This window comes from Rhincodon typus, chromosome 11, assembly GCF_021869965.1.
Source record: "Rhincodon typus isolate 14 chromosome 11, sRhiTyp1.1, whole genome shotgun sequence".
NCBI lineage: Eukaryota > Metazoa > Chordata > Chondrichthyes > Orectolobiformes > Rhincodontidae > Rhincodon > Rhincodon typus.
This window is the reverse complement of record NC_063342.1, coordinates 65661445-65676559: the sequence shown is the minus strand read 5'-3', so window position 1 is coordinate 65676559 and position 15115 is coordinate 65661445. Positions and strand designations below refer to the sequence as shown.

At 43.1% G+C, this 15115-nt stretch overlaps 1 protein-coding gene across 1 annotated transcript in view; it reads right to left on the bottom strand.

Annotated features, from left to right (window-relative positions):
* The window catches only part of LOC109937609 (E3 ubiquitin-protein ligase Midline-1-like), a 313576-nt gene extending 299328 nt beyond the window's left edge, over positions 1–14248 (bottom strand). The window contains exons 1-2 of the mRNA XM_048602529.1: positions 14135–14248; positions 7577–7676 (exon numbers count right to left, since the gene is read on the bottom strand). Coding sequence (XP_048458486.1) covers positions 7577–7676; positions 14135–14248 — 214 coding nt within the window. The remainder of the gene's footprint in view (positions 1–7576; positions 7677–14134) is intronic.
* Between the last annotated feature and the right edge of the window lie 867 nt (positions 14249–15115).

Here is a 15115-nt window from a genome sequence, read left to right as displayed (position 1 = left end):
ATTACAGTGGTGGCTGAGGATTTGTGTCTCCTTATTAATCCTGGGCTTTGTGAGAAATAGGATAAGAAGAACTAATTTTTAATATTATATGGGTGCACAAGCACGTCAAGTACATTCAGATAATGTAGAGGAGATTTACCAGATTTAGGATTTAGAACTGTCACATGTACTCAAATGAGTACAGTGAAAAGTGTTCAAGTCGCCACTTACGGCACCATAATGCAAGGATTGATGCAGGGGATGAGGGGCTTTAGGTGTATAGAGAAAGAGACAGTGAGTTATTAGAAACCAAAGCTTGTTCATCAGGCAGAAAAGGTTAATAGTACATTTAACTGCAGAGGCATTTTAACAAAGCAGCTAGGGAGAAACTGCTCCTGCTGGCAGGATGATGAGTAACCAGAATATATAGATGTAATACAATTGCCATAACATAAGAACATAACGAACAGGAGCAGGAGTAGAGCTTGTCGAGCCTGTTTTCTCATTCAATATGATCATAGCTGATATTGAGCTTCAGCGCCATCAAGCCATAGAAGCATACAAGAAGGAAACAGACCTTTTGGCTCAACTCATCTATGCTGACCAGGTTTCCTAAACTGAACTAGTTCCATTTGCCTGCATTTGGTCCATATCTCTCTAAACCTTTCCTATCCATGTACCTGTCCAAAAGTTTTTTACGTGTTGTAATTGTACCTCCCTCTACCATTTCCTCTGGAGGCTAGTTCCACACATACACCACCCTCTGTGTGAAAAAGTTGTCACTCAGGTCCGTTTTAAATTTTCCCCTCTCACCTTAAACCTATGCCCCCTAGTTTTAGAATTCCGTACCCTGGGGAAAAGACTTTGACTATTCACCTCATCTAGACCCCTCAGGATTTTATAAACATGGATAAACCCTCAGCCTCCTATCCTCTAGGAAATAAGTCCCAGCCTATCCAGCCTCTCCTTATAACTCAAACCTTCCAGTCTCCGTAACATCCGTGTAAATAGTTTTTGTACCAATTCCGGTTTAATAACATCCTTCCTATAGCAAAGTGACCAGAATTGTATGTGGTACTCCATATGTGACCTTACCACTTAGCTGTCTGCTCCCCATATCCCTTGATTCACTGAGGGACCAAAGAACTGTCTATCCCAGCCTTAATATATTCATTTATGTGCATCCACAATCCTCTGGGTAGAAAGTTTCAGAGATTTTGAATGAAGAAATTTCTCATTTTCTTAGCCCTAAAGGATATGTCCCTTATCCTGAAACTGTACACTTTTGGTCTAGAGACCCCAACTAGGGGAAACACTGTCTTAGTAAATACCACCAAGCCCTATCACAGTCATGAATTTTCAATACAATCACATGTCACTCTTCTAAACTCCAGAGAGTATAGACCCAATTTACTCAGCCTCTCGTCATAGATTAACCCCCTTATCCCTGGGACCAAACTGGTGAACATTCACTGCACTGCCTCCAATGCAAATTTACCCTTCCTTAGACACTTTATACAGTATTCCAGATATGGTCTCGCCAAAGTCTCATACAATTTTAACAAGGCTTTATTCTTGTACTCCAATCCTCTCGCATTCAAGGCCAACGTAGCATTTACTTTCTCATTTGCTGTCTGTGCATGCCTGCTAACTTTTTGTATTCCTGTACAAGTACAGCCAACCCACTCTGAACAACATTTCACATCTGTTAAAAATATTCTGCTTCTCTATTCTTATGAATAACAACTAGTTAAGTGTATACCTTCTCACTTCTCCACATTATACTTCGCATTCTGCCATGCCACCCACTCAATTGATCTGCTTCTATCTCTTTGCAGCCTCTCTCTGTCCTCCTCCCAACTTGCATTTACCCCGAACTTTGATTGTCAGCAAAATTAGGTGCATTAATCTCTGTCCCTTCATTTAATCAGTAATAAAGATTGTAAATACCTGAGACATTAGCACTGATCCTTGCAAGTTTCCACTTGTCATAGCCTGCCAACTTGAAAATGTCCCATTTATTCCTACACTCTGCTTCCTGTCTTTTAACTTCTCTATCCATCTACTATATCACTCCCAACTCCTTGAGCTCTTATCTTGTGCATTACCCATTTCTGAGGCAGCTTATCAAATTACTTATTGTAGTCCATGTATATTACATCTACTGGTTGTCCTTCATCTATTAGTTATATCCTCAAAAATGTCATAGATGCATTAAACATTACCAACAGATTCAAGAACAGCTTGTTGTGGTTGGTTAGCTCGCCGAGCTGGTTCATTGGTTCGCAGACGTTTCATTACCCTGCTGGGTAACATCATCAGTGCAGCGCTGTTGTGTTTTCCCACCTGTTATTTAAACTCTGGTGTCTGTTGAGCTGGGTTACCTCACTTCCGGTTTTCCTTCGCAGTGGCGTATATATAGGAGCTAGCTCTATGTGTTTGTTGATGGCTTTCTTACATAGAGCTGGACCCTATATACACTCCACTGCGAAAGAAAACCGGAAGTGAGGTAATCCAGCTCAACGGACACCAGAGTTTAAATACCAGGTGGGAAATCACAACAGCGCTGCACTGATGATATTACCCAGCAGGGTAATGAAACGTCTGCAGAACAACGAACCAGCTTGGCGAGCCAACCAACCTCAACACCCACAACCCGAGCTACAAATCTACTCAAAAATCTTCAAGAAAGCTTCTTCCCCGCTGTTATTAGACTTCTGAATGAACCTCTCAAATTTTAAATTTAATGTTGTTTTCGCTCTTTGTGCACCTTCTCTACAGCCGTAACATTGTATTCCTCACTCTGTTCTATTACCTTCATGCACTTTGTATGGTATGACTTGCCTCAACTGCACGCAAAACACAAAACTTTTTACTGTACCTAGGTGCATGTAACAATAATAAATCAAATCAAATCAAATAGGATTTCCCTTTCATAACACTAATCGTACTATTCTTTTCTAAGTATTTTAAGACTTCTTTCAGAATTAACTCCAGTCCTTTCCTGAGGACAGAATGTAGTTTGCAAAGTACAATATGTCCTGTAAGCACAATTTACAGGTACTTTATATACAATACAAAGCACAGTACACTCTATTCATGGTGCTAGGTTCACTTTTATAAATTCCATATTGTTTGCTCATTAAAATGCTGATAGTTACATGTTTCTGTGACCAATCATAAACAGTAATTTATCAATGAACCTACAGCATATGTGAAGTCAGGAAGACTTACCCTATGATAACATTGCTGTGTAGTGAGAGGCAATGACATAATGGTGTGTTAACGGGCAGGTAATCCAGAGACCCAGGATAACACTCTGGGGGTGTCAGTTTGAATCTCACTGTGGTAGATAGAGAAATTTAAATTTAATAAGAATATGGAATTAAAGATTAGTCTAATGGTGACCGTATAACTATTGTCAATTGTTATAAACTCCTACCTGGTTCACTAATGTTCTTCAGCGATGGAAATCTGCTTGGTCCTTATTAGGTATGGCCTACATATGACTTCAAATCCAACCAATATGGTTAACTCTTAATGACCCTCTGAAATGAGCCTAGCAAGTCATTCAGTTCAAGAGGCAATGGGGTTTGGGGGGGGCAATAAAAACTGGCGAACCAATGCTGGCCACATCTCCTGAATGAATGAAAGAATCGCTACCTGAAGTCAAATTGGCTGAGTTGGTGAAGGAGGTTCAAGCTTTTACTAATCTGGTAGGGTGTAGTTCCTGCAGGCATTAAATGTACATTCAGTTCAGAAAATCACAACGGTTGCTTTTATGCTGGAACCTGTTGATTTTATATATTTATTTCACATTATAAATGATGAAACATATTTCACCAATCACATTGATTTAGACCCTGCTCAGTGTAAATTCTAGACTTGCGCATGCCTCCATACCCTGAATATTCATCTCAGATTAACACCAAAGCTAATTTATATTTTGCTGATTGCACACAAAGAGCAGAAGAAGGGGGTGTGGTAACGTATTTTGCTCCTGAGAATGCACTCAATAATAAACATTGAATCTGGAGACAGATCTGTGAAACCCTGTTATTCAGCAAGATTCAACAGCATTCCTTCAAATAATATATATGGAATTGATGGCGTGTAGTTAACTTCAGAAATTCTGCTGACTCATGATCTTGCAAATTGTGGAATGATTGAGAACTAAAGGGCCAGAGACAATTGAAATCATATCAAATTCTTTGAAAGGATATAGGATATTCAAGCCCTGCCTTATACATTGAAATGTGTCCCAGGCTAATGGTTGCCTAAGACTAAATCCCACATAACCTGCTTTGTGTAAGCAGACAAAATCTCTCTTTGGTCAAACCAATCTGCATAGCACAAGACACTGATAAAGATAGTTTTAATTATAAACATTTTGAAACCATGGTAATTAGAGAGATTTCCTTTCAGGTTTATTGTGAAGATAGGAGGATACAACGTAAGCAGGTAAAATAATTTTGTCAATCCAAAAATAATTCTAACTCGAATGGAGAGGTTTTGAGGACCAATTATTATGTTTGGTATGTGGTCATTGAAGCTGTGGAATATGAAATACATAAGCAAGGGATCGTTGAAACCAACAGCAGTGATATGTCTGGTCTAGCCTTCTGCCAATCACTGCTTACTTAATGTTTAGAACTCAAGAAACTTTATCCACAGGTTTAAGGACCATTTGCTGTGTGCATACCTCCTTCCAATCCTTTCTACTGTCCTTTTACTTTTCCCAAATGACTCTCCTCTGACTTTTAACCTTAACGAAAGCCCGCTGAGTGGGGAGACAGCATGGGGGTGGTGGACAGGGTTTGGAATTAAGTCACTGACAGACCGGTCTTTGAAGTAGCTGAGAAATCTCCTGTTGGCTGTGCATAGCTAAAATTAAACTCAACACTTAGATAAATGAGTAAATCAACCTGAAATGTATGGAAGTTTAAGAAATAAAGGTCTAGAACAGTGCCTGAGGCTAAGAGACAAAACAACAACTGTGTTTTTTTATAATATCTGACAAAGATGGCAGCAGGTGAATTGGGAAATTAAAAGTACCAAGCTGTATTATTCAGACAGGTAATGAGGTAGTTCATAGCTAGGATAGGTTGTTGTCCTCCAGGATTCCTTTACATGAAGATAGAGAGCACTTTTCACAATCCCAGGATATCCAAAATGCTTCGCAGCCTAATCAGTGAAGTAGTCTTTGATATATAGTCACTGTTAGTAATTAGGAAACATGGCAGCCAATCTGCGTACAGCAAGTCCACAAAAACAGCAATGTTATAATGATCTTATAATCAGTTTTAATGGTGTTGGCTGCTTCAGTATTGGTGAGGTGAATGCAATAGAGCTGTGTGTCCATTATGTCCACCCTAGAAGAATGGCAGGGCCTTATCTGCACCTTATCTGAAAGTAGCCACCACTGCCAATGCTGCTGTCCCTCTGTACTGGAGTGTCTGCCTGGACTACATGCTTAAGTCCCTGATCTAACATCACTAAAAAGAAACACACGATCTGCTCATTTATCTCATTGCTGTTTGTGAGAAGTCACTCTGCACAAACCGACTGCCCTGTTTCCTACATTGCAACAGCAACCGTATTTCAAACCTGTACTTTTCCATAATTTTATCAGCAGCTTGTAAATCATGGTAAAAAATAGTGATTCTGCTGTTTTTCTAAATTAAAAGAAAACCCGGTCCCATCTGTACAACCGGATATTGAATGGCTAGATTTAGTATTTGTATAAAACACCCAACTCTACTTCCAACAGTTCAATCATCTTGGCTGCTTTTTAGAAAAACTACAAATATATTCACTTGGGGCATCTTGTTCACTTATTTTTAATTCTGTTCATCTCTGTACAGTTGACCATTCTATCAACTCCAATCAATAGCTCATTACAGTTTTAATACCCTCATCATGATGTAACTACTTACTACAACCGTAAGATAAAGGAATTTGTAGATAATTCTGAACTTCACTAAATTTTAAACAAATTGACAGTGTCCAGCTGAACTGTTGGATCGTTGAAGGAGCACACAATGTATCAATTATGATGAAGGAAAACATACTTTATGCCCATACTTATGGCTGCTTACTGCAATCTGCAGTATTCTATATTGTGTTTTGTTAATGGTGCAGGCAGTTTCGTTAGCAGCTGATCACTGAGCCCCTCCCCCTACCGCATTCCAAAACCAGTCCAGCTCGTCCCTGCCTCCCTAACCTGTTCTTCCTCCCACCTATCCCCTCCTCCCACCTCAAGCCGCACCTCCATCTACTACCGACCAACCTCATCCCGCCCCCTTGACCTGTCCGTCCTCCCTGGACTGACCTAACCCCTTCCTAACTCCCTACCTACACTCACCTTTACTGGCTCCATCCCCGCCTCTTCGACCTGTTTGTTTCCTCTCCACCTATCCTCTCCTCTATCCCTCTTCTATCCGCCTCCCACTCTCTCCCTATTTATTTCAGAACCCCCTTCCCCTCCCCCTTTTCTGATGAAGGGTCTAGGCCCGAAAAGTCAGCCTCTCTGCTCCTATGATGCTGCTTGGCCTGCTGTGTTCATCCAGCCCTGCACCTTGTTGTCACTGAATGGCCTGCCAGCTTTGGCTCAGGAGCTGCACCTTCAGCCACTGAGGCAGGAGCTAGTGGGTTCAAGCCTCACTTCACAGGCTTGAGCAATCTCGGCTGGTGATCCAGTGAAGACCTGAGTGGATGCAGCTCTGTTGGAAGGGCTGCATACTTTGGGGGAGGGGATGTGTGTGTGTGTCAACGTGTGTGGTGAGGTGGGGTTGGGATGAGGTATTAAATCTGCCCTCTTAGTTGATTATAAAAGGTGCAATGACACGATTTGAAGAAGAGCAGAAGCTTGTGAAATTCCTGAGACGTGTTCTTAATCTGCCTTTGTCATTGAAATAACTTCAGAGACGCAGGTATCCCAGCACTAAATCACCCTTTATTTGCATGTGAACAGTCCTTGACTGTATTACTGCCTGCGACGATGTTGTCACTTTAAGAGGTTATTTTGTCCTGGTTATGTTGAAGAGAGTTTTTAAGGCAAACGTACCGAACTGGCTACTGAAGACCTCTTGAGTAAACAGCTTGGGAGGTCTAGAATCTTTCATTTTAAACAGCCTGAATGGGTGTGGCCAGCTCTCACAGATCCAGATTTCTGGGGTTTGGATTTTTCAGTAACATTAGAAGCTATTGGGGTCTCAAAAGAGTTGGAAGCTTCAATGTATGTCTCTTGGCTGCCACTTTATCTGAATCTTCTCGTGATGTTTTTTTCCTCCTGGATTAGAGAACTGCATTTGAGAATCTGTGTCCGAATTTTCCTTTTTGCCGAGGGGTGTGTTTATGGGATGTGATGGTATTGGGATTGTTAATTAGTAACAGTTACTTTATCTATCATTCTGTTAAGCTTCCAATCCGTTAAGTTATTCTAAATTCCTCTTTCTTGGTCGCATTTTAACTACGGTGTTTAAATAAATTGTGTTTTGCTTAACATTGAGTAGTTTGACCAGTTGTATTGCATCACACTTTGCATTTGCCTTTCAAATAAGAAAATGTTAGGGTCTAGTCTACGTTCTTAAAATACCTTTTGAGGGGTTCTGGTTCATAACACTGCCCCGTACAGAATCAGGCACTGGAGTGTCAGTATCCCTGACATTCAACCTTTTTATGTCAGCCAGGGCTCCCTGATAGAACCAGATTAACACCCCCAATTAGGGAGCTTATATTCTATGATGTCCAGTTGGCTGACTTTGTAAAAATCATTAGTTATTTAGTCAGCAAGTTTGACAAATTTATGGCAGGGAGTATAAAAAAAAGTGGACAAATGGCATTGAGATGGAGAATCTGCCATGATCATATGGAATGGAGGAGTAGGCTTGAAAGGCCAAATGGCCTACTCCTGCTCCTAGTTTCTATGTTTCTGTGCTCCTATAATGAATTATAAGGCAATTTCCTATCCATAACATCAAGTAGGGTGCAGGGGCTTGGAGACAGTAAGGACTGCAAATGCTGCAAGCCAGAGTCAATAAAAATAGAGCTGGAAAAGCACAGCAGGACGGACAGTATCCGAGAAGCAGGAAAGTCAATGTTTCAGGCCGAAACCCTTTGTCAGGACTGGGGAGGGGGAGGGGAGCCCAGAAGTGAATAGAGGGGGGGGGCGGGGGGGGGGGGGAGGGTAGGTGGTATGGTGATAGGTAGATGCAGGTAGGGGATTATTGTGATTGGTCACTGGGAAGGGTGGAGCGGATAGATGAGTAGGAAGATGGACAGGTTTGCTCACGTCAGGGAGGCAAGGAGGAGGGGCAGGGGTGGAGGGATTGTGAAGCTGGTGAAGTCAGTATTGAGGCCATTGGGCTGTAAGCTCCCAAGGCGAAATATCAGGTGTTATTCCTCCAGTTTACGCTTGGCCTCACTCCGACAGTGGAGGAGGCGAAGGATGGACATGTCGCCAGGGCAGTGGGAGGGAGAAGTAAAATGGATGGCAAACAGAAGATCGGGTTGGTTTGGTGCATGCAGAGCGCAGGTACTCCATGAACCGGTCCCCCAGTCTGCGTTTGGTCTCCCTGACATTGAGGTGACCACATCGGGAGTAACGATACAATAGATCAGGTTAGATGAAGTGCAGGTGAATCTCTGTCGTATCTGGAAGGATTGTTTGGGACCTCGGATGGAGGTGAGAGGGGAGGTATGGGGGCAGGTCTTGTACCTCTTGCAGTTGCAGGAAAAGTACAGGGTGTGGTGGAGGGGTTGGTGGGGAGTGTGGAGTTGACAAAGGAGCCACAGAGTGAACGGCCCCTGGGCAAAGCGGGAAGGGGTGGGGAAGGAAATATCTTTTTGGTGGTGGGTTCTGATTGTAGGGGGCGGAAATGTTAGAGGATAATGTGCTGGATTTGGAGGTTGGTGGGGTGGTACGTGAGGACTAAGGGAGTTCTATCCTTATTGCTGTTGGGGGGATGGTTTTGAGGGTAGACGTGTGGGAAATGGAGGAGATGTGGTTGAGGGCATCCTTAATTACAGAGGAGAGGAAACTACAGTCCCTAAAGAAGGAGGATATCTGGGATGTCCTGGAGTAGAACACCTCATCCTGGGAGCAGATATGGCAGAGGTGGAGGAATTGAGAGTATGCAATAGCATTTTTACAGGAGGTTGGGTGAGAGGAAGTTGTGGGAGTCAGTGGGTTTGAAATGGATGTCAGTGATGAGTCGGTTACCAGAGAGATCCAGGAAGGGGAGGGAGGTAAAATGGTCCAGGTGAATTTGGTGGGGTGGAAGGTATTGGCGAAGCTGATGAAATGCTCGAGCACCAAAGCAGTCGTCAATATAGCGGAGAAAGAGGTGAGGGATGATGCCAGTGTAGTTGCAGAAAAGGGACTGTTCCATGAATCCTACAAAGAGGCAGGCATAGCTCGGGCCCTTGCAGGTGCCCATGGCCACCCCTTTGGTTTGTAGGAAGCGGGAAGAACAAAAGGAAAAATTCTTGAGGGTGAGGACCAGTCCTGCCAAGCGAACGAGAGTGTCAGTGGAAGGGGACTGGTTGGGCCTACAAGAGAGGAAGATGCGGAGGGCTTTTAGACCCTCTGTGCGGGGGCACAGGGTGCAGGGGCTATACAGATAGGTAGCTTTATAATTGTATTACTAAACTAATTATTTAAGAGAATTAAGTTTGTGAATAAATATCAATCTTGGCAGTATGCCATAGCCTGAGCATACCATTTAAAATAGAGAATTGGAACTTGTTAATTAACTTTTTAAGATCAGAAATGTACCTGATTCAGAGTTGCATTCATGGATTTTCTATGGTACTTCAAACAACAATAAAATCTCAAGCTCCTTTATAGTCTGTTGAGAAAGCTTTGACTTCACTACCAACATTCCTCAAATTCACTGAATGCGATCCATAGAGCATTTGAAAATCAAAGGCATGATCCATATATTTCTTCTGGCATAACTGTAGTTTTGTAAGTTGAATATGCAATTAAGGGAAGGAAAAATAAAAACATAAGCAGAAATTATCAATAAAATGAAAATTACACTTTTGTAAAATAAGTTTAAATCACTGACTGGGCCCGCAATTAGTGTCCATCCCTAAATACCCTTGAGAAAGTGGTGATGAACTGCGTTCATGAACCCATTGCAATCCAATGCACAATGTCCAATCCATTAAATTTAATTTTAGAGTAGGGTGGGGTGAAAATTCAAGAAATTCACTTTAACCTTTTGCTTTTGTTTTAAGTCAAGTATTTCAATATAGAGACCACCCAGTGAGACTGAGAAAAAAACTTACTGTAACAGGAATAGAAATTGCAAAGCAAGCATAATCAGTCCTGAATAAAGCTGTAAACAGGTATATTGTGAGTGCATGCTGTGTAGTTTTATCCCACACCCAAATGATACTCTCGCGTAGATTGATAAAGAGTTAAATGTACTAGAAAATGACAGACGTGAAGGCAATATCAAGTAGAGTTTGAGATTAGAGTTAACATGACATGGTTCTATATCTCAGAAATATATCATGGCAGCTGGTGGAATCTGAATTCAGTTAATAAAACTGGAATTAAAAGCTACGACTCAGTGATGCTGATCATAGCAACTACGGCTGATTATTATAAAAACCTACCTTTACGGAATGCCCTTTACAGAAGGAAATCTTATCTTGTCTGGCCTACATGTGACTCCAGACCAACATGACTCTTAACTATCCTCTGAAATGGTCTAGGAAGCCACTCAGTTCAAGAGACGGAGGAAGTGGTGGAGGTTGGTACAATTACAACATAGGTCAACATGGACAAGTTGGACCGAAGGGTCTGTTTCAGTGCTGTACAACTCTATACTCTATGACTCCATGACAATTAGGGATGGGCAAAACATTCTGGTCTTGCCAATCATGCCCACATCCCAATGAACAGTGGTGATTCCTATAGTGATTGTCACAAAGTCAGCCAGATAGATCTCATAAAACATGAGTTGCTTGTTTGGGGCTGTTAAGCTGGTCCAATCAGAGAGCCCTGGCTGACAGATGAAAACAGGAGGGTCAGAGGTTCTGTTCACTCTGTGAGCTGGTTCTGAGGGAGCCAAGAACTCTCCAAGTGTAAATAAAGGGTGACTTGGTAATAGGATACTGACCTCTGTGAAGTTATTTCAATGGCAGAGAGAAAAGTACGCTCCTCAAGATAATTGCTCGCTACAGTCATATATGAGTTGGAGTAAGCATTTCTGGCATTGTGCCATTATTTGAGAAACAAAAACCGAAAGAACTGCGGATGCTGTAAATCAGGAACAAAAGCAGAAGTTACTGGAAAAGCTCAGCAGGTCTGGCAGCATCTGTGAAGGAAAAAGTCTGAGTTCATGTTTCAGGTCCACTGACCCTTCCTCAGGACTGACGGTGGCTGGGAAAATGTTGGTTTATATACAGAAAATATGGAGGGGGGTGGGGTAGGGAGTAAATGATAGGATAAAGGATAGAGCCCAAAGAGCGAGAAGAGCAGTTGCGTATATAAAGGAGTTGATAATGATCTGGCTGGGAGGATGATTAACTGTTAATGGGGACTGTTAGTGACTAACAATAGGTAGTGTGTAATGGTATCTGATAATCTTCTTGATGTGGTTGCTGGTGGGATGGTAGGCAAGGACAAGGGGAACCCTATCGCTGTTGCAAAAGGGAAGAGAGATGGCGAGGGCAGAAGTGTGGAAGATGGGTCGGACCCGGTTGAGGGCCCTGTCCACAACAGTGCTGGGGAATCTTCGGTTGAGGAAGAAAGTGGACATTTCGGAGATTCCCTTGTCGAAGTTGGCCTCATCTGAACATATGCGACAGAGACAGAGGAACTGAGAGAATGGGATGGAGTCTTTACAGGAAGAGGGTGTGAGGATGTATAGTCCAGATAGCTGTGAGAGTCAGTGGGTTTGTAGTGGATATTAGTGGCCAATCTATCCCCAGAAATGGAAACAGACATCGAGGAAGGGAAGGGATGAGTCAGAGATAGAGCAGGTGAAAGTGAGGGCAGAGGGAAATTGGAAGCGAAATCAAATAACTTTTCCAACTCCATACAAGAGAGGGAAGTAGCACTGATTATGTCATCGATATATCAGAGAAAGAGTTGTGGGTGGGGTTGGGAATAGGACTGGAACGAGGAATGTTCCATATACCCCATGAAGAGATGGGCATAACTGGGTCCCATGCGGGTAGCCATGGCCACCCCTCTGACCTGAAGAAAATGAGTTAAAAGAGAAGTTGTTGAGGGTGAGGACGAGCTCGGCCAAGCGGAGGAGGGTGATGGGTGGGGATCTCCCGCAGTTTCGTCCTCACCCCTTCTCTTCCCTCCCGCAACAGTGATAGGGTTTCCCTTATCCTTACCTACCGTCCCACCAGCATCCACATCCAGAAAATCATCAGATGCCATTTCTGTCATCTCCAGCGAGATGCTACCACCAGACATATATTTCCTTCCCCTCCTTTGTTGCCTTCCACAGGGATTGTTTCCTCTGGGACACCCTGGTCCACTCTTCCTTCACCCCCAACAACCCACACAGTCCCACAGCACCTTCTCCTGCAACCAGCGAAGGTGCAACACCTGCCCATTTACCTCCTCCCTCCCCAGTATCCAAGGACCCAAACATACCTTCCAGGTGAAGCAACACTTCACCTGCACTTCCCAGAATCTAGTCTACTGCATTCACTGCTCACAATGTGGTCTCCTCCACATTGGGAAAACGAAGCGTAGACTGGGTGACCACTTCACAGAACATCTACGTTCTGCTCGCAAAAAAGACCCTGAGCTACCTGTTGCCTGCCACTTTAAAACACCACCCTGTTCCTTGGCCAACATCTGTCTCTGGCTTGCTGCAGTGTTCCAGTGAAGCCCAACGCAAGCTGGAAGAACAACACCTCATTTTCCACTTGGGGACCCTACAGCCCTCCGGACTCAATATCGAGTTCAATAATTTTAGGACCTAAACTCTCCCATGTCCTAGCCCCCTACCCCACACACCAGGCCTTGTTACCACATAGCCCACCATTACACACCTCCTGTTGTTAGTCACTAACAGTCTCCATTAACAACTATTCACCGTCCCAGCCAGATCGTTAGCAACTCCTTTGTCTATGCAACTGCTCTTCTCTCTCTTTGGGCTCTATCCTTTATCCTATTGTTTACTCCTTACCCCATTCCCTCCATATTTTCTGCATATAAACCAACATTTTCCCAGCTACCATCTGTTCTGAGGAAGGGTCACCGGACCTGAAATGTTAACTCTGATTTTTTTCTTCACAGATGCTGCCAGACCTGCTGGGCTTTTCCAGCAACTTCTGTTTTTGTTCCATTATTTGGGAAGCTTAACTCATTCAATCCTGCCATTGAAGACTGGGCTCAGTATGTCGAATGAATGTGTTATTTTTTTCTGGGCAAATGACATTGGGGTAGATGAAAAACGACGAGTAATTCTCCTGACTGCTTGTGGACCCACAACCTTTTTGATTATTAGGAGCCTAAATTTCTCCAAGGCACTAGAAACTAATACCTTTCAAAAGTTGACAAATCTATGAAGAAGTATTATGACCCCAAATCTTCTCTAATTCTAAGACACTAATGGTTTACTCAGCAATGTGCGCGTCAGGGCAATCCATAGTGGGATTTTTGACTAGGTTAAGATGACTGACAGAGGCATATGACTTTGATTTAACACTTAATGAGTTGCTGAGACACGATTTGGTATGTGGGATTAATGGTCAAACCATGCAAAAGTGCCTACTAGGTGAAGCCCAAACAGACTTCAAACAGGCACCACAACTGGTTTTATCACTGGGAAAGTGCAGCAAGTGGAGCATATGAGTTACAGGGTATTCCGATGGAAATGGATACCCTCACCAATCCAACTCAGCTTGGGGAACATCACTTGAGCGAAAGGAATTGCACCACCTCACTCAGGACGTATCCTGAACAGGGGTACTCTAGGTCAGCCCACAGCAAAACTCCAAAACAAAGCCAAACCTCAGCCAAACAGTAACATTTCCTTCAGTTCCGTGCCAGCAAACCATTGTTGTTGCTGCTAGGATGTGAACCCGAGACAACAAAACTGTCCTACTTGAGTAAGAGAACTCATAGGACAGTATCCAGGAGAGTGCACACCCTGGAAAGTCCACCTACATCTGGTTTGGAATGGTTAAGTTGCTCAGCAATATCCAAATCAGAACCAATCAAAATATAAGTCTGGTTAAATGGGCTTCCAGTTCCAATGGAGGTTGATACTGGTGCGGCCATGTCGGTGATTGCAGAACCAGTCTTTACCAAAATGCACTCTGGACTCCAACCCTTAAGTTTGCGCATGACCTCGGCTAGACTGAGAGCCTATAGCAGGGAACCTTCACAGATTAAGGGTACAACTTCAGTTCTGGTCTATTATTAGAATCAGCTGGTTCAGTTACCACTGATTGTAGTAAAAGGCTCAGGCCCAAGCCTGACTGGGGTGAAATTGGTTGAGAGAAATTCACCTACATTGGCTTGACATTTTTTGATGAGAAAATAGCTGCCTGAGTAAAGTCCTAATTAAATACCTGAAGTGTTATCAGGAAGGTTTGGCGACTATCGAAGGAGCCAAGGCCACTTTGCATGTTGACCCGGAAGCAATTCCATGATTCTGCAAGGTCAGCCCACTGCCATTTGCCTTATGTTCAAAAGTAGAGGCAGGAATCAGGAGGCTGGAAAGCGAAGGCCCAGTTTGCAGAATGGGCAGCACTGGTTGTACCGATTGTGAAGCTTGGTGGGTTGGTCCACCTTTGTCGGGATTTTAAACACATGGTAAACCACTTTTCACACCCGAATAAATACCCAATCCCTTGCAAAAAGGATTTATACACAAAGCTGGCAGGAGGGACTGTCCTTCACTAGCTGGACATGAGACATGAACTTGCAGTTGCGGTTTGATGAGAATTCTCAGAAATATGCTACAATTAAGGCTTTGTACCAATATCAGACTGCCATTTGGGGTATCGTCAGCCTGCACAATTTTTCAGAGGACCAAGGAGAACATTTTACAAGGTCTGGCCCAGGTCACCATTTATCTAGGTGATTTGCTAATAACAGGGAAGATAAATAAGGAGCACTTAAGGAACTTGAACATAGTCCTTA